This window comes from Capsicum annuum, chromosome 1 (assembly GCF_002878395.1).
Source record: "Capsicum annuum cultivar UCD-10X-F1 chromosome 1, UCD10Xv1.1, whole genome shotgun sequence".
Lineage (NCBI taxonomy): Eukaryota > Viridiplantae > Streptophyta > Magnoliopsida > Solanales > Solanaceae > Capsicum > Capsicum annuum.
Genome location: NC_061111.1, coordinates 146,910,260 through 146,933,431, shown reverse-complemented (window position 1 = coordinate 146,933,431; position 23,172 = coordinate 146,910,260). Strand labels below are relative to the sequence as shown.

General features: G+C 35.2%; 1 protein-coding gene across 1 annotated transcript; it reads left to right on the top strand.

Annotated features, from left to right (window-relative positions):
* Nucleotides 1-4,729: 4,729 nt before the first annotated feature.
* Nucleotides 4,730-22,071, top strand: LOC107857129 (protein SEMI-ROLLED LEAF 2; the record flags this gene model as incomplete). The annotated part of the gene is given in 19 exon segments (XM_047397617.1): nt 4,730-5,196; nt 7,432-7,506; nt 7,742-7,857; nt 11,054-11,168; nt 11,283-11,411; nt 14,120-14,167; nt 14,970-15,142; nt 15,233-15,429; nt 15,550-15,842; nt 16,118-16,267; nt 16,370-16,789; nt 16,940-17,089; nt 18,288-18,363; nt 18,556-18,683; nt 18,798-18,998; nt 19,081-19,221; nt 19,330-19,452; nt 19,946-20,167; nt 21,544-22,071. Coding segments are annotated over 19 exon segments (3,042 nt in total). The 3' UTR covers nt 21,697-22,071.
* Between the last annotated feature and the right edge of the window lie 1,101 nt (nt 22,072-23,172).

Genomic DNA, 23,172 nt, shown 5'->3' with positions numbered 1-23,172 from the left:
AATTTAAAGGTCAAATTTGGCTAGGGTTTGTTCTTCCTCAATGATTGATGATGAAAATGAGTTTTTGAACTCATATAAATATATATATATACACATATTCCCGTCCATAATATAATAGGAAATGACCAAAATGCCTTTAAAATTTAAATAATGTCAAATTTGTCCTTTGGTGGACTGTTTTGATAAGCTAAAGTAGATCGACCATAACTCTTTGTCCCGATATCCGATTTGGGTGAAATTGGTATCGTTGGAAGGATAATTCAAAGGGATTTCACTTCAAATAAAGTAGGCCACTCAGTTCGTCCTGTACAAGGAGTTATGGTCGTTTGAAGTTGACTCTAAAAATCTGTTTTGATAGGCTGAAGTAAAACGAGTATAACTCCTTACTCAGACGTTGGATTTGGATGAAACCAATTGCATTGGAAAGAAGACTCAAAGATCTTTGTTTTCATAGATCGCAGCTCTCCCATTTCATTATATTAAGGGAGTTATGAGTGTTCGAAGTTGACTCAAAAATTCGGCTAGCCTCAGTAGTTTGTGTGCAGGAAATTTTCCTGCACATTTACTATTCTCAAATATCCCGGCCACCGTTTTATAGTTTCGAATGTGCTCGATTATATTCGAAACCTATCTGTTTTTGGAAATCTTTATATCGTTTGAAAGCTTATTCAATAACCTTCGCATGGAACCATCGACGGGCAAATTCTGGTATAAATAAAATAAAATAATTAATTTCATATAAATAAGACCAATACACGTACTTGAATACGCCAATACACGTACTTGAATACAGGGTGTTACGTCCTTCCCCTATTTAGGACATTCGTCCTCGAATGTTAGCATAGTTATTTAATCGAAACAAGTTCAAGTCCATCATTAATATTCACATCGTCACATAAATACTATGCATATATAAAAAAAACTTACTTGTTAATGTTCTAACTCCGTTTCTTGAACTTTCTCTTCATCTTTGAACAAATAAGGGTACTTAGATTTCATTGCTTCCTCAGCTTCCCATGTAATCTCTTCTCTTTGACGATTTCTCCAATGTACTTTCACAGATGCTATCTCTTTATTTCTCATCTTCTTAACTTGGCGATCTAGAATAGCAATAGGCACTTCCTCATAGGTTAGATCTTCCGCAACTTGCACATCCTCAGTAAAAGTGATATGTGATGGATATCATAGGTAAGCTTCCACTTGTGGTCGCTTTTTTTAATTAAAAAAAAACATTAAAATCCGACCACAAGTGGTCGGCTTTTTCCGACCACAGCTTGTGAAAGGTTTTTTCCTTTTTTTTAGTAGTATAGCTCGATAATTATGTCGTATTTCATCATTAATATATATTTACAAAAAAAGTACATAAATGTATACATTATATCCTCGTTCAATTAAAACAAAAATACTTATACTATTTACTAGGGGTGTACAGACCAAACTGTGAAGTCAAATCAAACCGAAGAACCAAACCAAATTGAGAAAAAAAATAGACTTATGGTTTGGTTTGGTGTTAACAAAAAAAAGGTCAAACCGAACCCAAATCAAACCGACATAATATATATATATATATATATATATATATATATATATAATTTAACTTTTTATACATAAAATATTAATCATAATCTACTTTTTAAATATTTTTTCAATTAGTTTTATTAATTTTCAATATTTAGAAAGTAGATGTGTGTGTATATGTGTGTGTGTATATATATATATTCATATTTGGGTCTTTAAGTTGTAATATTTATCCATTAATTGCTAATAAAATGATCCAAAGTCCAATATAAACTTAAAACCTAAACTTTTCACTCTTCATCTTATTTTTTTAGTTTCGAGAGAGTTTTTCGCACCTCAATTTTTCATAATTGTGGTTTTTTATTAGCACATGAGTGAAAATATACTTGATCTAAACTTCAATCACAATATAATTGTAAAAAATAAAGATTATAAAAAAAAACCGAGGAAAAAAGAAAAAACCGAAAGAACCGACTAAAACCTAAACCGGAAAAATCGATTTTATATTGGTTTGATTTGGTTTATAGTTTTAATAAATCGACATAATTGGTTTTGTTTTTCTTCAATAGAAAATCAAATCAATCCGACCTATGTACACCCCTAGGTATTTACTTATGGAGATTTTAAAAACAATATAAAAATATTCATCAAGGCTCCCATCGGATGACAGATTGGATGAAATCCTGTCCACTTATTATTTTGTTTATGGAAAAATGACGAGTTAGCAATATTAACTTTAAACTAACCAAAATCACAATTTTTCTAAACCTTTGCAAAAATAGATAAATAAATAAATAAATAAATAAAATGTACCATGACATGACTATTCCTACATGTTAAAATTAAATATTAATGATATATTGTTTTTTTAGAATTATATTTGAAATTGTGATAAAGAAAGACAACAATTTATATACTATGAGTAGTATAATATTCTTTATTGATCAAGTCGAATACAAACATTTTACATACACACTACTTGTCAGCTTAAAAATAAGGGAGAATACTCACAAAAATACCTGAAATTTGACCAGATTATCAGTTGAGCATATTGAATTTTGCGGGGGTCCTATTATCTCCAAACTTTTTTTTTCGTATTTTAATGGTATATATCTGTCACTTGGCCCATTGCGTGTTAGTCACACACATTGAGCGCGTGAAGGCGTAAAAAAACGTTTAAAACTTTTTTTTTGGGCCAAACAACCCCTAAATTTTCTAATTATTTAAAGTTTTATATTTTTTTTCATTCTTTCTCTTCTCTCTTTCCTTTCTTCAACAATGGTTGCTCCATTGTTAATTGAAATTGAATTCTTGAAGATTTTATTTCAGTTTCCATTCTTGAAGATTAATGGAAGATTCCATTCAATTGAAATTGAAATTTAGCGTAATTTTAACTTGGAACTTGAAATTGAAATTCCATTCTATTGAGTTGGCGTAATTGAAACTTGAAATTTGAAACTCAATGAAAGATTTCATTGAGTTGGCGTAATTGAAACTTGAAATTTGGAATTCAAGTATGAAGAAACTTTCCTCATAATTGAATTTGAAAAATTTTGGAGTGATAAGAATGGACTTGAAATTTGAAATTGACTCAATAGAATCATTTGGAATTTCATTTGTAGGAGGAATTTGAGTTGTGGAATCTTTAATATGGTTGTAATGGTGAAAAAATGTTGAAAACTGATAAAACGGAGAAGAAACAGCGCGTGTACCACACTTCACACCGAAAAAACTGGGTATAACATTTTTTGGGAGGATTAATTCCACTTTTAAAAAAGCCCGGGAGAATTAATTCCACTTAAAAAAATATAAGGGTAATAGGACCCCGCAAAGTTTAATATGCTCCACTGAAAATTTGATTAAAGTTCAGATATTTTTTGGGTATTATCCCTAAAAATAACATAAAATTCATTTTAGGTACAATATTAAATACATCATACTTTGTTTTAACATTAAAAAGGGTTAGTATATATTAACAATCCGGAGTAAAATAATTACACGAGATTTGTATCACATAATAACAAATTCAAAATAAGTCAATTACATTCCAAATCAATAATTATTACACCATATTAGCAAAAGGCAACAACTCATCAGTCCTCACAATGATTAATTTATAGTACCAACAGCTACCGTAATACAATGATTAGATTGCTTGCATCATTACTACTCCATCCATCCGTTTCAATTTGTCGTATCTTGCCTTGTTTTATAACCCGTTTACAAATATCTTTTTTTTTTTACAACTTTTTTATTCTAGTTTTCTCAATATATGATTAACATTAACACCCAAAATTAAAGGACATTTCCTCTATTTGAAAAAAAAAAAAGTTCTACTTTTCTTTTTAACTCGTTTTGAAAAAAATTGACTCTTTTTTTTTTTTATAATATTTTAATTTTAACTTTGCACGCATCATACTTAAGATTATAAAATCAAATAATATTTTGATACATTTGACATAACTTTATTTAGAATCACAAGATTCAAAAGTCTTATTTATTTTTTTTAAACTCCGATTCCTTTTAAAACCGAGGAAGTATTTTAGTGTCTTCTACATATTTGTTGTACATATCTCTTGCCTCTGTAGTATAGTGGAGATAGTTGAGATATGATGATATCATACCATGCACAATACTCAATACATCGAATTTCATTATAATTCCAACGTTAACCATGCTCGAACAAGAGTAGTCCTAGGATGAGTGATCTTCAAGAAGTTCTCGTGTTGCATTCAAGGTCTGCGTACACTCCATGCTCTCCTAATTTTATTAATAGGGGTAAAATCTGCATACACTCCAGTCTCTATCTTCTCCAGACCTTATTGGTAGAATTACATTGAGTATGCGTTATTGTAAGATTTAAAATTGTTCTTTACTTTCTAGAGTCAAAATTAACAACAATAACAACATACCCTCACAAGTGAGATCTGAGAAGATAAGTGTGTGTAGATCTTACCACTACCTCGATTAGGTAAAGCGGTTGTTTTCGAAAGACTCTCACTAAAATTAAATGAATAAATTGAAATGAAGCGAATATTATCGTATGGACAATATTATTCAAATTTTGTAATTCAAAAACATTTGTTTTTTTTATTTCTTTTATTTAATAATTTTGTGTGGTGTTGTCCCATCACAATTCTTGATGAAGAGAGTAATAATAAATGTAGAGAAAGAACGTGAATCCCATGCAAAAACGTTGGGAGAGAAGAGTCCATATTGAAAAAAATAGAGAGAGAGAACAAAATCAGGCATTTTCTCTCCCGTTCGTCTTTGCCATTTGAGGAAGGAAGTTGGGAGATCTGTGAGTATTCTCCGATCTCCCTCTTTCCTCTTGGCAATCCTCTCTCTCTCTCTTTTTTCCTCTCATTTTTTGCCAATCTTGAATTGGCCCCAATAATATAAAAAAGGAGTTATTTTTCTTTTTTTGGTTTTGGTGGGTGTTTCTTGAAATTTGAATACATATTAGGAAAACCCACCTCGTGTTTTCCTTTATCTTCGAGAAAAAAAGGGTAATTTTGTTGAAAAATTGAAAAAAAAATAAAAATAATGGGGATTTCTCATAGAATAATGCCGGCGTGTGATCAACTTTGTGTGTGTTGTCCGGCAATGCGGACGAGGTCCCGTCAACCTGTTAAGCGTTATAAGAAGTTGATTTCTGATAGCTTTCCTCGAACCCCGGTTAGTCTTGTTTTAACATTACATTGATTGTTCATTACTTATTTTATACATAGAAAATGAATTTTGTTAATTTTCTTATTTGGGTGTTTTTTTGATTCTCCTAGTTTTAGTTTGGCGCGTTGAGTGTCTCACATTGTTGGAGGGATTAGGAGCTTTTGGGGTATTGAGTTAGGTCCAAGATCCATTTTTTACATGCTATAAGAGCCTGGCCCATTCGTTTTCTTGGTTTAAGCAATGTTGGACCCTCATGTTATGTTATTCATGCTCCAGATGTTCAGTTATGGGCGTGAAGGGGTGTTAAGTGTCTCACATTGGTGGAGGAGTTAGGAAACAAGATGTTGTCTCCTTATATGGTATTGAGCGATATCATCTATTGAGTTAGCTTTTGGAGGATTGAGTTATTCGCAAGATCAATGTTTTACATGGTATAAGTACGGGCAGACATTCATTTATTGTTTTATGCAATGTTGGACCCCCATGTTATGTTATCCACGCTCAAGATGTTCAATTATGGGCGTGAAGGGGGAGTTGAGTGTCCTACTTTGGTGGAGGGAATGGGTTGTTGTCTTCTCCTGTGTTGTTGGACATTCCTCCCCTTTTGGATTAGCTTTTGAGATTGAGTTAGACCTAAGATTCATTTCTTTACCACATGTATGAAAAAAAAAGAAGAAGAATATTGTGAAAATTATGGGCCTTGGTGGATTGTTTAGCTTGTCAATAGGTAGTGTATATGATCTTGAATCCTTTGGCTTACAATATGATCAAGGGGTTGGACTGATTACTCCTCACACAGACCGCCCCACCCCACCCCACCTCACCACCACCACAAAACAGCTCCTAGGTGGTTGTTGCACTCAGTCTGATGAGATGTTGTACAATTTTACGTTCTGATTTGTACATGCAATTGAACCTTATAAGAAATCATAAAGTTAGTTGTCCAGCGATTGGAAGTGCATAGCTTGGGGTCAGGTGTTCTGTTTGATAACTTATAATTTTTTTCGGCAATGTATGTTGGAATTATACCCCAATGACATCCTGTAGGTTGTTTTTTGATGATTCTTATGTTACGTGATTAGAGGTTGCTGTATAGTCGATTGATTTTAGACATTCAGCCTTTCTGGTAGTTTTCGGTGATTAAGGCTTCATTTAACGTCCCCTATGTTATTTTGTATGTAGTTAAGGAACTTGTTTCAGCTTGTGTTAGATCCTTATTTTCTAATTTTTATTTCTGATAATGAGTTAATTTACTAGTTATTACAAAAGTGGGATATTCTCATCAGGGAAGTTTAACATACTCTCCTATAGCATTGTATAGTAAGATTAAGCACTAAACAAAGTTAAAAGTCAAATGGTAATATTTGGGTTATTTCTTTCTTTGAGGTTACAGATAGGGGATAAGAACTCCTCAAATTTTTAGATAGCTCTGCACTTTTGTATTTTGATGCTCTGAGTACTCTGGACAAGCTCTAGACTCTGTGCAATATATCCATCAGAAATATGATGAAACAATCAATTCAGTCTTAAACCAGTATTTGAGAGTATTATTATACCTGAATTGGTAGTGGCCCCAAATAAACATTGTTCATACTATGTCCTGAACATTTTCCCACATATATACGTTAAAAACTTGGATATCTAGAAGCTCTCTAACATCATGATGTCCAAGCCAACTTGCTCGCACCTTGACTAATTTCACAGGATACCTGTCACTTCCCACCAACAACAGATACTAGATAACTTTGTCCACCAGGGCTAGGACAGATAGGAAAAAATCACCTTGTATTCTTATCTTGTATTCTTATCTGGGATTTGAACCTAGAGCCTATTACATGGTAAAAGATGTGAAAGGTCATAACTCATTGGTTGCCAACATCAGTTTTGAGTAATAACACCGCCTAGCAGTTGTACTTCTGGCTAAGTTGCAATTAGATTAAGTTGGTGTGAATGACAAAACTTGGCCCCAGTTTGGTTGGAGAGATGAAGAAACTTTAGCACATGTAGGTTTTTTACGTTGTTCGCACTGGAGTTTGAATCTTTTAGGATTCTACCATCATGGTAGCAGTGACGTATTCTTGAAATTTACGTTTGAGCTTCTTGAATAATGAGGTAGGATATAACCTCCTTAACATTTCCTATGCTTCCTTTACTCATTTGAAGCATTAGAACTTGATTTCTTTTATTGGTTTGAAATAACTAAGCTTCTTCTAGAACTAACTTATCTTTTATTTTGGACAGGATGGAGAGCCTAATGATCGAATGATCAGCAAATTGTGTGAATATGCTTCAAAAAATCCACTTCGGATACCCAAGGTTTTGTTACTGAGATGCTGAACAAACTTGATAAGATGAACTTATTTTGATTTTAAATTTAAGATTCATTTCTTGTTTTCTCGTTAAAAGCATTTAGATAGTATTCTTACAACCATGCAATATATGGATTCTCGAAAATTGTTGAGATTTTGATAAAAGCCACTATGCTCTACCATTATATATTTTACCATATTTCAAGTTTGGGATGAGCTGATGAACTTCAATCTATGGCCAGATAACGACTGTTCTTGAGCAAAGGTGCTACCGGGAACTAAGAAACGAGAATCTCGGGTCTGTAAAGGTTGTCATGTGTATCTACCGGAGGTTGCTTACAACCTGTAAGCAACAAATGTAAGTTTCTTGCTCTTTTAGCATTGATGGAAGAAGGTTTCTGTTCAAGAAAAGGATAATGTTATGAAAATGTGCTTATTTCTTTTATATTTTCTAAAGACATGATATGAGTTACAAGGTTCTGAGCTGCTATGGACATGCATCAGAAAAGTAGTTTCGTCTCATCTCAGGATTTAATTTTGAACGAGTTTGCCAGTTTTTTCTATTTCTTTGGTATCAAAAGACAAGGTTAGTATTAGGGTGGTCACAATGAATTTGATGTTTTATTGATTGTCATGGTAATGATTCTATTAGTGGTGAAGGGCAAACTCGTATGTAGTATTTGTGACGTAGTATGGGCGAAAGGCAGAAGAAAAGAGGATAAAGAAGATACGGGGTTAGAGGTCAATTCCTAGATACTTATTCTTCAAACTAAGCATGTTAAAAATAGCATCTAAGGGTGTGGCTTAGTGGTCAATGAAGTGAGTTGAGAGCCTGAGGTCTTAGGTTCGAATCCCAGCAGAGACAAAAAAACACTTGGTGATTCTTCCCATTTGTTCTAACAAACACTAGGTTATCAAAAAGATAAAATAAAATTATGTTAAAAATAATATGAAAAGGTTCTATTTATCGAATAAGGAACCTAAATAACATACATTCTTGAAATAATGAGAACTTCATCTGTAAGTAAGAGATAGAGGTAAAATCAAGATAAAAATAAACAACCTAACAGAAATTGAAAGCATATAATATACAACAACAACAACAAACCCAGTGTATTCCCACCTAGTGGGGTCTGGGGGGGTAAGATGTACGCAGTCCATACCTCTACCTCTGATGAAGTAGAAAGGCTGTTTCCGAAAGACCCCCGGCTCAAGGCACGAGATACCACACAAACATATAGTAAAGCACAGAAGCAGATTACATAACATAAATACGGCACCCATAAGGAATATAAAACAGAGGAAAGCAGAGGAAAGCACACAGATTCGTAATAAACATGGAACACGGGATACGGAATCATAAAAGGAAACACTAAATATAGCCCAAAAAAAACTTCCGAAATGAAACGAGCCATTCAAAACACTAAATATACACACCAGATTTCTGAAGCAAACCTACATTTTAGTCTTCTTTTCTTACTCCGCCATCCCGATTTATGTGATGCCCTTTTATTCAAGTCTATTCCAAAAAGAACGATACCTTTCTATATTTCGAAACAATTAAGCTTTAACCATCCATTTTGCCCTTACGGCGATGACTTATAGGCCACACAAATATCTATGGCTTATTTAGACACAAGGTTCAAAAGTCAAGTCTTTTTCTTAAAATCTGTGCCAGTCAACGTGCATCACATAAATTGGGATGGAGGGAGTATCATATTGGTGTGGTCCAGCATTATAGACTAGAAAACAGTTAAAAGTATGAAATGATGCACCAGACTAGCAGGTTACAATATTCTTTTTTAGCAAGTTTAGCCTGAAAAATCAGCAGGGCAATAAGTCTACATCTGACAACCTATCTTTTCTTCCCCTTTATTTTTTTTTCAGATAAGGTAAATGCTCCATCTGATTATCCTATCATTTCTCCATCTTCACTATTTTTGCATCCACACTAAAAGCTTAAATTCCTCTGGTTTGAAGCACTAAAACTATATAAAATAGAATTCCGTAGAAATTTTAGTATTTAGTCTATTTTTTATATTCTGGAAAAATAACAAAGGCCCCTGAAGACAATACGAAACTACACCTTGATGTTTGCTTGGAACCAGTGCTCGTTCAAAACATTATAAGTTCACTGAGCAACTTGTCCGTAGAAGCAGATAGGCAAAATAAAAAAACATTCCACTAAAGGCCCTACACTGCAATGCAGCATTGGCATTTGCACGGTTGGCATTTAACAGGTTGCACAATGTTAGTTATGCACTCTGTATTGGACAACAAAACTAAGCTTCCCATGAATCACGTAGAAAACAAATGCTAGGGAACAACTTGGCAATGAAAAAATTGGCATAGGATCTGGACCAGTGAGCTAGAACTATAACCAGAGAGTGAATATCTCAGAAAACCAAATACCTCGTTCCACCATAAGATGTACGTATAGAATATGCAATGAAAGCATATAATATAATCAACCTAAACCTTTTTAGAATCTAACTGATTAAAATGATCTAGTAGAAGACTTCAGCGACAGTTCATGTTTTTCTTCTGTTAACTCTCCCTGTCTTTGTTGGAAAAAGAATAATTCTTAATCTTTTAAAACTTGTTTATATTTCTGGTGGAAGAAAACTCGATTCCGAGGGAAGGAAAGTCATCCTTAGTAATCCATGTAGCATCATGTAGTGGTTGATCCTTCCACTAAACAAGCTATACTAACCATTAGTTGATGAAGTTATGATCTCATTACTTAGCACATCTACGATTCTCTGAAAGGTGGAGGCTTGGGCCCCTTTGATACTATAAAAAAGAGAATGGAGGTTCAAATATGCCTCTTTAAGGCAGGTCAAGTGCTTTTTAACACTGTTTCCAACTTCAAAGCTTCAGAAAAGTTGAAGGTGATGAATGAGAGACCAAGCCTCCTTTTTGTGGTCTCTCTTGCAAGTTATTAAAAGAGGATTGAAGATCTGTCAAGGGTCTACCAGAAACAGCCTCTCTACCTCCCTAGGTAGGGTTAAGGTCCACGTACACTCTACCCTCCTCAGACCCACTCGTGGAATTACACTGGGTATTTTGTTGTTGCTTTTAGTTTACTCTCTAGATTCCTTAACATACCAGGTCTCCTACCCATGGAGGTCATTATACAGGCAATATAGGAGATTAGAAATATCGGCTGCCAAGCTAATGGATAGCAGGAACTCTTGGAAGATTATTATGAAATGGAAGCTTTTTGCACTTACTGAAGGTAAGTGACGAAACGAGGCTGAAATGAAAATGACTGATCGTTTCTTCATCTGCTACTGTGCGAAAAGAGGCATTGATGCTTCTTCTACTGGGATATCTTCAAAATTCAAGAAAATGAGGGCGATCTTGTGCAAATTTTGAAAGATTACCCCTTTACAGAGATATTCACAGTTTCATGATATGTTGTTTCTATCACTTGTTTTCCATTAGGCTTTAATTGATTGGAGATCATTGATTTGTTTCTGAACTATGGGGTTTGTTGATTTTCTTACTGTGTTTCATACAATGAGTCATGAACTATTACATGTGCACTGCAGGCCACTATTTGCAGGCAGCTTTCTCAGTATAATACACATTTTGCTGGATCAGATGAGGCATGATGATATGCGCATAGTTGGATGCCAAGCTCTTTTTGACTTCGTAATTAACCAGGTCAGTAGCTTCTTGTTTTGGCTTTACCCTATATTGGTGAAGTTATCTTGAAGATAATGCAAATTCTCCTCAACAGTTAAAGCTTATTTTCGAATTTGACTGTGCATTGTGCAGAGGGACTCCACATATATGTTTAACTTAGAAGGTTTGATTCCTAAAATCTGTCTTCTGACTCAAGAGATGGGTGAGGATGAAAGGGTGCTTAAACTGCGCTGCGCTGGTCTTCAAGCCCTGTCCGCTATGGTAAACTGCCAAATAAACTCCCTATTTTCCTTATGCTCTTTCTGATGTGTGAACATTGTTTGATTAGTTCCATGTTTGTGGAGTTAAACTCATGAAAACTGACTGAATATTTTGTTAAAGGTAACTTCCATTCAGTTGGATGTCCCAGCATCTTAACAAACAGATATACGAGTAAAGTTGTATAGCAGCCTAGTCTTCTATTTCTACATAAGCATGTGCTAGGACAATGGCTTAGATCTTTGAAGACTATAAATCTTCATCATTCTACGCGTTCATTGTATAACCGCGCCCCATAAAGTATGAACTGAGTTTACAAGTGGTGTCTTATTGAAGCACATCATCATCATTCAGTATTAGAACTGCAGAGATATGTCTAACCTGAAGAAGATTCCCTTTTAAAGATTTGTTGAGAAGCCTTTGAATTAGTTCCTGCACCTGTACCATTGAATTTTAAAACAGGCAATACTGTGTCAAAACTGTAATACAGCACTTTGAAGGGCTTTTCTGTTTCCCTTTTCTTTGATATTCTATACTTAAGCCGAGAGTCTTTCGGAAACAACCTCTCTATTTGCACAAGGAAGGGGTAAGATCTGCATATACACCACTTTTCTCAAACCCCACTTGTGGGATTACACTGGGTATGTTGTTGTTGTTTGTGTTAAGGATCTATCAGCTCCCTGACCTTTTCCATCATTTGTTAATAATATGTGAAACAACATACTTTTGGAGAATTTATTGCTTCTAACCACAATAAAGTTTGTGCGTAGCACTTCGCTGAGAACTGCTACTCTACTGCTTCCTCTGCTGATTATAACTATTTTCTTTGATAAGGAAGATGCTTAATTCTTTCATATTGAGTTTCACTTTAATGTGTGATTGCTGTCTGATTGGTGATATAGTTTCTAAAGTAAATGAATCCCTAAATTTGAAAGTATGTAGGATTGATTTAGCTATTGGAAATAATGGGGATTGTGATCTCACGGGCATGCTGAAAATTTGAAGTTCCTTGGTTCAAATCTAAGTAAAGAGAGTGATTTTTGAAATTGAACTAATTTGTAACTAAGATTTAAATTAAAATTACTATAACTAAAATTAACTTGTGTGTTTGGTATAATGGAAATTATTTTCTGGACAAGTCATTTCAAGTGTTTGGTTGTCAAAAAATCTTTTTTTTTTTTGAGGAAACATTTTCCACAAAAAGGGATTGGTTTGTGGTCAGCCTAACCAATTCAACATCTTTGTTATTGTAATAGAAGAGTTGGCATGGAAAAACCTATAGAATAGAGTTTGAAGGACTTGCTATTAAATTTGGCTGGGTTGAAAGAAAAAGCTTGCATCTACATCTCAATCGATGCATAATCTAATAATAAAACAGAATTCATTTTAACCCAAAAATTAATTCTACTAAATCCATAAACTAATCTATGTAGTTCATTCATTAATCAATTCTTCAGAACTATCCATAAATAGTAATAGCTAATTCTATGAACTATAAATATTACAAATAATTTATCTAAACAAGAATTGATCAACCATTTGAACAATTTGTAACAAACAAAAAAGATCCAAAAGAAAATAGCTTTGGTCAAGAAGGTATTGGAAACTGGAAACTGAGCAAGATCACCACTTCACAGCCATGAGAAGAACTGAAAAAGCTGCTACTGAAACAAAGAAATGAGAAGGCTTAGGACTTTTGGAACTTGAGATATGACATGTGGAGAACAATTACGTTGTCGGGGAAATGTTTAAATTGAGTAGTTTCAATGACAGTGGAGCCTTTTTTTCCTCCATTTCAGCAAAGAAAGTGGAGTTATACAATAGTGGCTAATTGACTAGAAGTTGACTCATGGATACACTAGAAAAGGTGTCGGAGCTCTCTGGGGGCAGAGGGGGGAAGATACAAAGGGTGGAGGTACTCCGCCCCACATTGAATTGTAACCCTTTGGTGGTGTCCTTTGTCTGCCACTGTCTACAGGCCTTATTCATTTGGATAACCGCATTGCTTTAGAAGATAAAGGCAACACACATGGTTTGTTGTGATGGTACATCAATAGTGTGTTTTCTAGGAACATGTTGGAAGGATTGTTTGGCATGTAATGATAGTGCATTTTCCATGAACATGTAGGAAATACCATTTCTCATGTTTGCTAACGCAATTGTTTTTTCCGTTTAGATGTATTGGACATTTTGCGATCAATCACTGTGTGGGAGATGGATAGAATCTAGGATATGTGTTCTGCTGGCAGCGGTATTTTGTGTTTGGCTAGACTATAATGGAAGGACTTTTAATATCAATGCAATTCGTAGAAATCCTATAAAAGAGAGCTAATTCTATCATGTAAAGTCATCACTATTAATATCACCTTACCTTGACTGATCCATATCCAGATTGCAATTTTTGCTTCCCACCTTCAGCTTCTTTTGATTTGGGGGACTCTTGTCCTTTGCTATTCTCTCCAAACCCTTTTTTCTTGTAAATGGGAGGCCCTGTTACTGATTTAGAAAGTCAGAAAGAAACAGCAGCAACATGCAGCTTAATTGGTTGGCTGTCTGAGAATTCTGATATTATTTCCTTTTGATGTTTGTCTTTTCCACTTACCTTGTCAGTTTCTTTAGCTGTTTCTGTTGATTATTTAGGTGAAGTCCAATTTCATTTGTAATGGACAGTCTGAGCAATTCTGTTTCTTTTGTCAACTTCTCATCTACAGATATGGTTTATGGGTGAATTTTGTCACATGCCAGCAGAATTCGATAGTGTAAGTTTTATTATCTATGCTTTGCTTGTTAATCAGTTGTTGATATAATTGGTACAGTACTTCCAGTCTGTGAGGTTTTCTTTTTCCCAATTTCAGAACTGGTGTGTTGTTTAGGCCAAATCTCTTTGTCTACCACAGACACTTTTGTCGCACCTAGTTCAAAATACCATCTTGCATGTCTATTATTATTCTTTTAAATTGGATCACATTCTTATTGTCGTTGAAAGGCTTTATATATTTTTGCATCACAGTTTTTTAATTTTGCCTACAATACGTGTGAAGAAAAGAGAGAAGAATATGCGGAGAGTGAATTGTTTGATTACTCTCTTAAGTTACTGTAGATTAAATGGTGATTACAAGAAATTACAGCCTTATAATCTTACTAAATTACATAACTATAGGATAAGGGGTTCTTTTCATGTTTACAAATTCTTAATGATCTTCTCCAAGTTGGAGTGTTCATATTGTACTCCGAACTTGTAGCAAATATAAAATTGATCCTAGATTTCTAAATTATTATATAAGAATATCTTCTAAATGCTGTATGTGAATTGGCGGAGTGATAAGTGGTATTTTTTGTCAGATGAAGTGTTTATCTATTTCAATGTGCCTTGTTTTTCTAGTGAAACAAGATGCCTATTTATATGTGTCAAAAACAATACGCATATTACATTCGCCAATTACCATTACTTGTTTAAATTCTAGCATTCAAATACTAGCACTTGCATTTTCTTAGGGAAGTATTGGGACGTCCTGTCTGGCGATTGAGATTATTTTGGTTTAATGTCATTTATCTTACCAGGTGACAGCTGCAGTATTGGAGAATTGTGAAGGCGCTAAAGAGAAGCTGGATCTTAATAATGATAACCAACCAGTTTCTTCTGGTGAAAACCAGATGTCGTCATCCTCTAATGAATTGAGAAGGGCTACTTCTTGGAAAAATATAGTGACAGACAAAGGCCTTAATGTCACTGTGTAATACCTCTTTCCATGATCTTTACATATGTTAATTATTTTTCTTTTCGTAGATCATCTCACCTCCAATTACATTTCTCTCATGAACAGGGAAGATTCAAGAAACCCCAATTTTTGGTCGAAGGTGTGCTTGCATAACATGGCGAAGTTAGCAAAGGAGGCAACAACTGTACGGCGTGTTCTGGAGGCCTTGTTCCGTTATTTCGATAATGCTGATCTTTGGTCTCCTGAACATGGAGTTGCCCTTGTTGTGTTGCTTGACATGCAATCTATTATGGAAAACTCCGGTATTTGATTTTTCTTTAATCTCAGTGATTACCCTTTTTTTTCTTTTAAATATTGGGGTTAAGCAGCATATTTTTCACCTTAACGCCTTGTACTCACTCTGTGCTTTTCCGTAAATGCAGGGCAGAACACACATTTCTTGCTTTCTACTTTGATCAAGCACCTTGATCATAAGAATGTCATTAAAAATCCAAATATGCAGATAGAAATTGTTCAAGTTGCCAGCTCCCTTTCTAAGGCAACAAAGGCTCAGTTATCTGTGACGATAGTTGGTGCGTTTAGTGATATGATGAGACACCTCCGAAAGAGCATAATCTGTTCCCTTGATGACTCGGAACTTGGGGAAGAAGTAATTCAATGGAACAGAAAGTTATACACAGCTATTGATGAATGCCTTGTACAAATGTCCCAAAAGGTAAATTTCATGCTTTATCCCTAAGTCTAGTTTCTTTTTACATTTCCACTTCTCAAGGTCACCAAAAGTCCTAAAGTATGCACTTATTCCCTAGTTACCTTTGTTCTAAATAAGGTTATCAATTTTGAGAAATTTTGTTTCATGAGAGCCTCAGAAACATCGTCCTAAGTCAGATAACATCGCCTAACAAGAAGAGAGAGGAAAATTTAATATACGGCCTAATTTTACATGGCTGAGTGCGAAACAATGTAAACTGTGATCCCTCTGATAAACAGGTAGGAGATGCTGGTCCAATTCTTGATGTGATGGCAGTGATGCTGGAAAGCATATCAAATGTAACGGTTATGGTGAGGAATACAATGGCTGCTGTTTATCGAACTGCTCAGATTATTGCATCCTTACCAAATCATTCATATAAAAACAAGGCAAGGAGGACTCTATTTTTGGCATCTTAATTTTCTTTTAGTATGCTTTCAACTGGTTGATTGTCAACATCCTTTTTCTCATTTATTCCTTCTACCTTTCAGGCTTTCCCTGAGGCATTATTCCATCAAATTCTTTTAGCTATGGTCTCCCCAGACCATGAAACAAGGCTTGTGGCACATCGTGTCTTTTCTGTTGTACTTGTCCCATCTTCAGTTTGCCCCCGTCCTAACTCTGTCCATCCACGGTCAACAAAGGCTACTGGTATTCAGAGGACACTATCTAGAACTGTTTCAGTGTTTTCTTCTTCAGCTGCGCTTTTTGATAAATTAAAGAAAGAGCAATCTCCCTCTCATGACAATATGGATGGAAAGGAAAAAACATTCAATGCTAAATCCTTGGCCAAAAACCAATCCATGCTGAAAAGATTAACATCAAGCTATAGTCGAGCTTATACAGTGAAAAGGAATGCGTTACCTGGAATGGATGATGGAAAAGAGAATGGTTATACAGAAGAGGAGCAGGTATGCATTTGTGCTAAAGATATATGATATTAGTTGCCTTTCAAAAAAAAAGGAGCAGTCAATTCAACATTTTTACCTTTGGTTGGAAAAACTAATGCCCATGTGGTATGCTTTCTTGGTTTCCCCTTACCACATTTCATTTCATTTCAGGATGGAATTTTTCTCAAGCTGAAAATTCGACAGATCAGCCTCTTGCTATCTTCCCTGTGGGTGCAGGCAATCTCTCCTACAAATACTCCAGAGAATTACGAAGCAATTGCTCATACTTACAGTTTGGTGGTGTTATTTTCACAAACAAAGGTGGTGATGTTTTTCTTGGTAGTGGATATTAATCTACATCACTGATATATTTCCAACCTCCTTTTCGTTTTTCTTCTTTCTTTAAACTCTGTAGAACGTGAGCATAGAGGTGTATCTATATGCTTCGTATTGCTGATGTGCAAGTTCTTTCACCCCCTTATATAATTTCTGAGATATTTTTAGTAATTCCGTTCTGAATTATCAAAGAAAGATAAGGTAGTTTGTTCTCTAGGTACTGTAGACTGTTCCTTCCGGTGTCTATGATCTTGAGTGTTGCCTATATTTAAAAGTAGGTATCTGACTGAAGATTTTGATGGTAACAACTTCTATTGCTAAACAATTTTTTTTTTGGTGGTGGTAGGGTGGGGAGGGGGGTGATGGGCAGTGAGGAATTGAGGATGTTGTGTCTAAAGCAAATGAATTTCAAACGCTAAGAGCAAACTTTGGAGCCTCTTTGCTTCTTATGTGTTTGCCATCATTCAGAGCCAATTTTTCTTACCGTCGAGTAGAGGTTTCTTTGGGGGATAATGTTGTTATATGATGTTTATGTGATGAGATAGATGGCAAAAAAAGAAAGATTGGTATGATGAAATTAGTACAAATGCATTTCTAGAAAATAAACATAAATTCAAGAATTTCAAAATTGAAAACCGGGGTGGGTGGAACGGAAAGAAAAAGAAAAACCAAAGACAGTGTAATACTAAAAAAATTGAGGTGGACTAACAAAACCTTTAATTGTGTTTCTTCTTTTGAAAAGCTGGACTAATACAAATGTGATTGTGGAGTTTTCAGTAGCAGCTGAATGCCTGAATCTAGGCTTCAAATGTTCTGATTGAAACAAATCCATTTAGAAGATTTTCCATTAGTCTAGAACCTTTTGTTACAAAAAATTTCTGGGTGTGCATGCAGGTTGTTTACGACCCAACAACATAAAAGATTTGGGAACTATTAGATAAGGGTATATGTTATCGGAATCTGATCTATGGTGAACTGAAATCTTCTCTAGAATGAAAAACTACGTGTCTCTTCCTTTTCCCTAAATTGCTACACATCTCTCTTGTTTTCAGTCAATTTCATCTTAATTTTAACTTGTTCCCAGATGCTGACTTTGCATCAGAAAGACTCTTGAATTTATTTATAACATTTGTAATAATTGACTTGGCTATTGTTGATAACTTGCTTGTTTCTTGTCTTCCAGAAATCCAGCCATGAGGCTCTTATTCGAAGTTTCCAGCTAGCATTTTCTTTGAGGAACATTTCTATAGGAGGGAAAGGTATAATTCAGAAAATTTCTTTATGTTCCTTTTCTCCTTAATAAAAGAGCATGTTATTTAGATGTTTTACAAATGCCTGCATATGGTCTGATATACTGCCAATTGGTGCTGTATTGTCTGACCAAACCAGTGATGAGTGATTCCCTATTAACACACCGACATTGCCTCTTGTCATCTCTTTTGTGTTTGCAGGATCTCTACCACCATCACGTCGCAGGTCACTCTTTATGTTGGCAACATCCATGATTATTTTCCTATCTAAAGCCTACAGCTTTATCCCTGTTGTTGCTTGTGCTAAAGCTGCATTGCTGGATAATACAGTAAGGACTTGCATCAGTCATGTTTTATTCAATGTGCTCATCTATAGATATTTGTAAATAATGCTTTTTCTGCGATGTTGTCTAGTCTAATTCGATGTTAATTGCCTTCAACAGGTTGATCCTTTTCTTCAGTTGGTAGATGACTGTAAACTGCAAGCTGTAACTGGCGAAATAGGGCATGGAGTCAAAGTTTATGGCTCAAAAGAGGATGATGATGATGCCTTGAAATCACTTGCGGCAATACAACTATCCAGTAACCAAACTACAGAACACTTTGCTTCAATAATAGTCGAGAGCCTGAGGAATTCTTATAAAGTAAACGTTGTGTCTATTCTCATTTTGTGATTCAATACTTAGCACAATGTTGAATGCATTTTGAATTTTGACCTATGTGCAGAATAAGACTGCTGCTATAAAGGATCAGTTGCTTAAAGATTTTCTTCCTGATGATGTTTGTCCTTTGGGAGCTCAGCTAGTCTCAGAAACATCAGGGAAGATCTACCAATTCGGTTCAAGTGATGATAAGAGTCTGGACGAGGTAGTTGGAGCTGTTTCTAAGTCTTTATATCTTTCTCCAATATTAACCATTATCTTTTTTGACATTTTCTATTAACCATTATCTTACATCCTTGTTTTGTACTAGCAGGTTGGTGACCTGACTTTGCCCATCTTGGAGGACGGCTTAACAACTGAGAAGCAGAATTTATCTAACTCAGATCTTACTCTGCGAATTCCAGACCTCTTAACTGTCACTCAGTTCCTAGATTCGGTACGTTTCTGCTGGCATACCTTTCATTTTGTGTCATGCACAGAGTAACTGCGGAATTAGGTAAGGAAGAGTTTGATTGTCATAATTCTTTCTAGGGAAGATGTCCTGAAAGTTCTTTTCCTTTTATATAAAGAAGAAATAGATTCATTTTTTCTCAAGAAGGTGGTACAGGGGAAGTGAAGGTTCACTAGTATAAACTATGAAGCCACAAAAAAAAAGGTTTTTGGGCTTTCTTCTGGTGAGTTCTGTGGAAGAAAAAGGGGCCTAAAATTTTGGGCTCCACACCTCTTGAATGAGGAACATTATTTGAAGGCTCGAAGGGATGACAGTCAATTTATGTGAAGAATCTGAACATCCAACCTAAAACCTTAAGACAATGGGTGTAACTCAATCTATAACCACTCTAATACCATGTTAAGAAAATGAACTTTGGGTCTTCTTCAACCCTAGGCATAGTTAACTTTTCTAAAATCATTTACTGAAACGTATGCAGGTATCTGATACAACACTTATGGGAGGAAGACTCTCTGTCTCAACTTATGATATGACTTTCAAGGACATGGCAAACCATTGCGAGGCCCTTCAAGCAGGGAAGCAGCAAAAGATGTCACATCTAATGATTGCCCAAGCCGAAAATCCTTTTGACTTATATGGACAGGACTATATCCAGGCAAATATGAGGTCTTCAAACAACTACGATAATGTGAAATCTCCTGTAAGTATAAAAGAAATGTGTTCATCTTATAGTCTTGATATCTTCAGTTTTGAGCATCATTGCCATAAAAAGAATGGAAGATGTAGTTTCTAAACATGGTATATTATGGAGAGTGTTGCTAGCATACTACTTTGCTATTACAAGGGAGGAAATAGCATTTACAACCCCACCCCACCCCCACCCCACCCAAAAAAAAAGAAAAAAAAAAAACATATCAAGTGCATTATGATGGAACAAGGAAATGATATACAGTTTGTAATAATCACATGATAAACTAAGGCGGCATGAGTATTTTTAGAGATGAAGAGAGTAGTGTTATCCTATTACAACCACACAACAGTCGAGAACTACCCCTTCTTTTAATAGATAATTATTAGTGCGTTCTAATTTCGCTGGAAGATGATTAAAAAGACCTTGTAAACAGAGGCGAACCCAAGATTTGAAGAGCGCGGGTGTACCATTATCTTGACATAAGCGGTCAAGAATCTTCCAATGACGATTGATCTTGACATAAGCTGTCAAGATTCTTCCAATGAGGACTAATTTTGACATAAGCGGTCAAGAATATTCCAATGAAGACTGAGGAATAGTGTCGTGTCTGACTAACTGGTTGGTAGAGGATTATACAATATATAGGCCAAATATGGGTTTTAAGGTAATAAATAAACTTCAACTTTATAAGACCAGTGAGTCTAGTAGCCTAGTGGTAAAGGTTGTAGTATCTAAACAAATTGTCAAAGGTTCGAATCCCTACTATCAGTTTTTTGTTAACATTAAAAACAAAAAAATAGCAAAATAATGTTGTCCGTCGGACTCGATCTTGGATTGCAAGTGTGGAAGATACTAGCTGGAACCAACGCGCCCAGAGTGCACTTGTGTCTAATGGGGTGCACATAATTTATATAATAGTTTCTTAAGATATATACATGTATAGAACTTTTTCCGAACTTAACGGGTGCACGTGCACCCCCACCCTAACACGTGGGTCCGCCCCTGCTTGTAAATGCTGCTGAGAAACGAGGGTATGTGTGGAACAGTTGCCTATGATTCTCTGCTGCTAGAGACACCATTTCAATGTGATTTCTCACAAATATGATGTCATGTTTTCCTTGTAAGTGTGCACTACAATATTCAGACAGGAGCTTTTACTTCATCAAACAGCCCAAAATTCAGTTATTTCACTACATTAAATGGTCTTTCAAATTGGCCTAGACTCTCTAGTTTATGGTCGCTTCTCTATGGTACCAGCTGTTGCTTTATTTGGTTTGGTTTACTAATAGTCTAGCGCTCCGACTTTAATACGTTCACACTTCCCTGTTAGTGCGCATGTTTATTTGTATCCATCCTTTCATCTCTGGAACTCATGTATGTTGCAGGTTGGACATACACACGTGAAGCATGCCTCTGAGCCGAATCTGTCGAATCCCTTTATCACCGTCCCTCCAATGCCATGTGCAGCTGAATCCAACTTCTTTGCGCTACCTGCTTCAAGTCCATACGACAACTTTTTGAAGGCAGCTGGAAGTTAAACAAGACACCATTTTAAGAGATTGAGAGAGGTAGCAAAAGCTTGACGAATCTCTCTTTTATGTAAATTTTGCATCATTCTGCTACCAAAAATTTTCTGATTGTAAACAATTTTGAGATCTTCTTATTGACGTACTGGGGCGTATTTTGATATCTTTCTTCTTGTGTCGTTCTTCCTATCCATCCATTTGATCTGAGGAAAGGTACTAAGTCGAAACATTCATGAATGAGGAATTTTGTATAGAACTTTTACCAAAGAATATAAGATTGTAGAAAGCTTAGGTTGCCAAAAATCAAGTCTATGTAAATGTACATATGTTCTATCATAACTATCATATATCATATAATTCATAAATGAAGGCACTATTGTTTTCTTCCTTGTTTTAGTTCTTTGAGTAAAATTAAAGCTTTCTGTACTTCAGTTTGATTAGTCTGGTTTTATGGCTTCTCAATTTTCTACCCTTGTGGATGGAAATAGTGAACTTTGGCTATTTTTCTTCTGTTGTATACACGTACGTACGTACATATGATGCATGCATTATATACGTATAACATATATTAATGCATGCATCATATACATATAACATAGATGCGTATGTACGTATGTAGATATGAACATATCAGAAAAGCATGAAGTAAAAATGTTAATTGTAATTCTAGTACATTCAAAACCTAAAACAAAAGTCTTATAAATATGCAAATCCGCAGCTATTATAATCAACAGTACTAGTATTCTAATTTTAAGTATACATTGAGTTTTTGAGTTTTTTCTTTGTAATTTCAATTTTATAGGTACAATTGAGTTCTATATCGATCCAAGTTTGAGGCGGCATGCAAATTATTTTAATTGGGCTCTAAAAAGAATTATACATCTCACCGTGAAGGCATGTGTCTTTGTGACCAACGTCCGAAACCTATGTTTTCCGGCATAGGAATGTCGTACCTTAATTGGACGACCAGATTGTGTCCTTAACATGAGGATAATATGTATGGTGGATTTAGTATATTTGTGAATTTAGCATAACCTCGATACGTACGACCAACACGAACTGGGGCTCCGCCGGTTGGTGAGTACTGAACCCACAAAACCCATGGGTTACTAGATGATCCATACTACCCATGGGTCAGCAGATGACAGTGAAAGTTATATAATTCAGGCTTAAATTTTAAATGTTCATGTAATTTATCCTTACCTCTATCCCAACATCCTATTATATATATGTATATACTTGATGTGCATGTGGTTTATAACTGATTTTTGGTAAATTCATACATGTTTTATCCCTCTTCTTGGGTTGCATGTCAGTACTCGCCGTATTGACCGTCCTCAAATGCTACATCATTTCATGATGTAGGTTCCGAGGGCATTTCTTGTGACCTTGTGCAGCGTTAGGTGGTTTGATATCCCAGTCGGTCAGCTGCGAAGTGGTGAGCTCTCCATCTTTCGAAAGTCCTGGTCTCTTTTTTTAGTTTTTAAT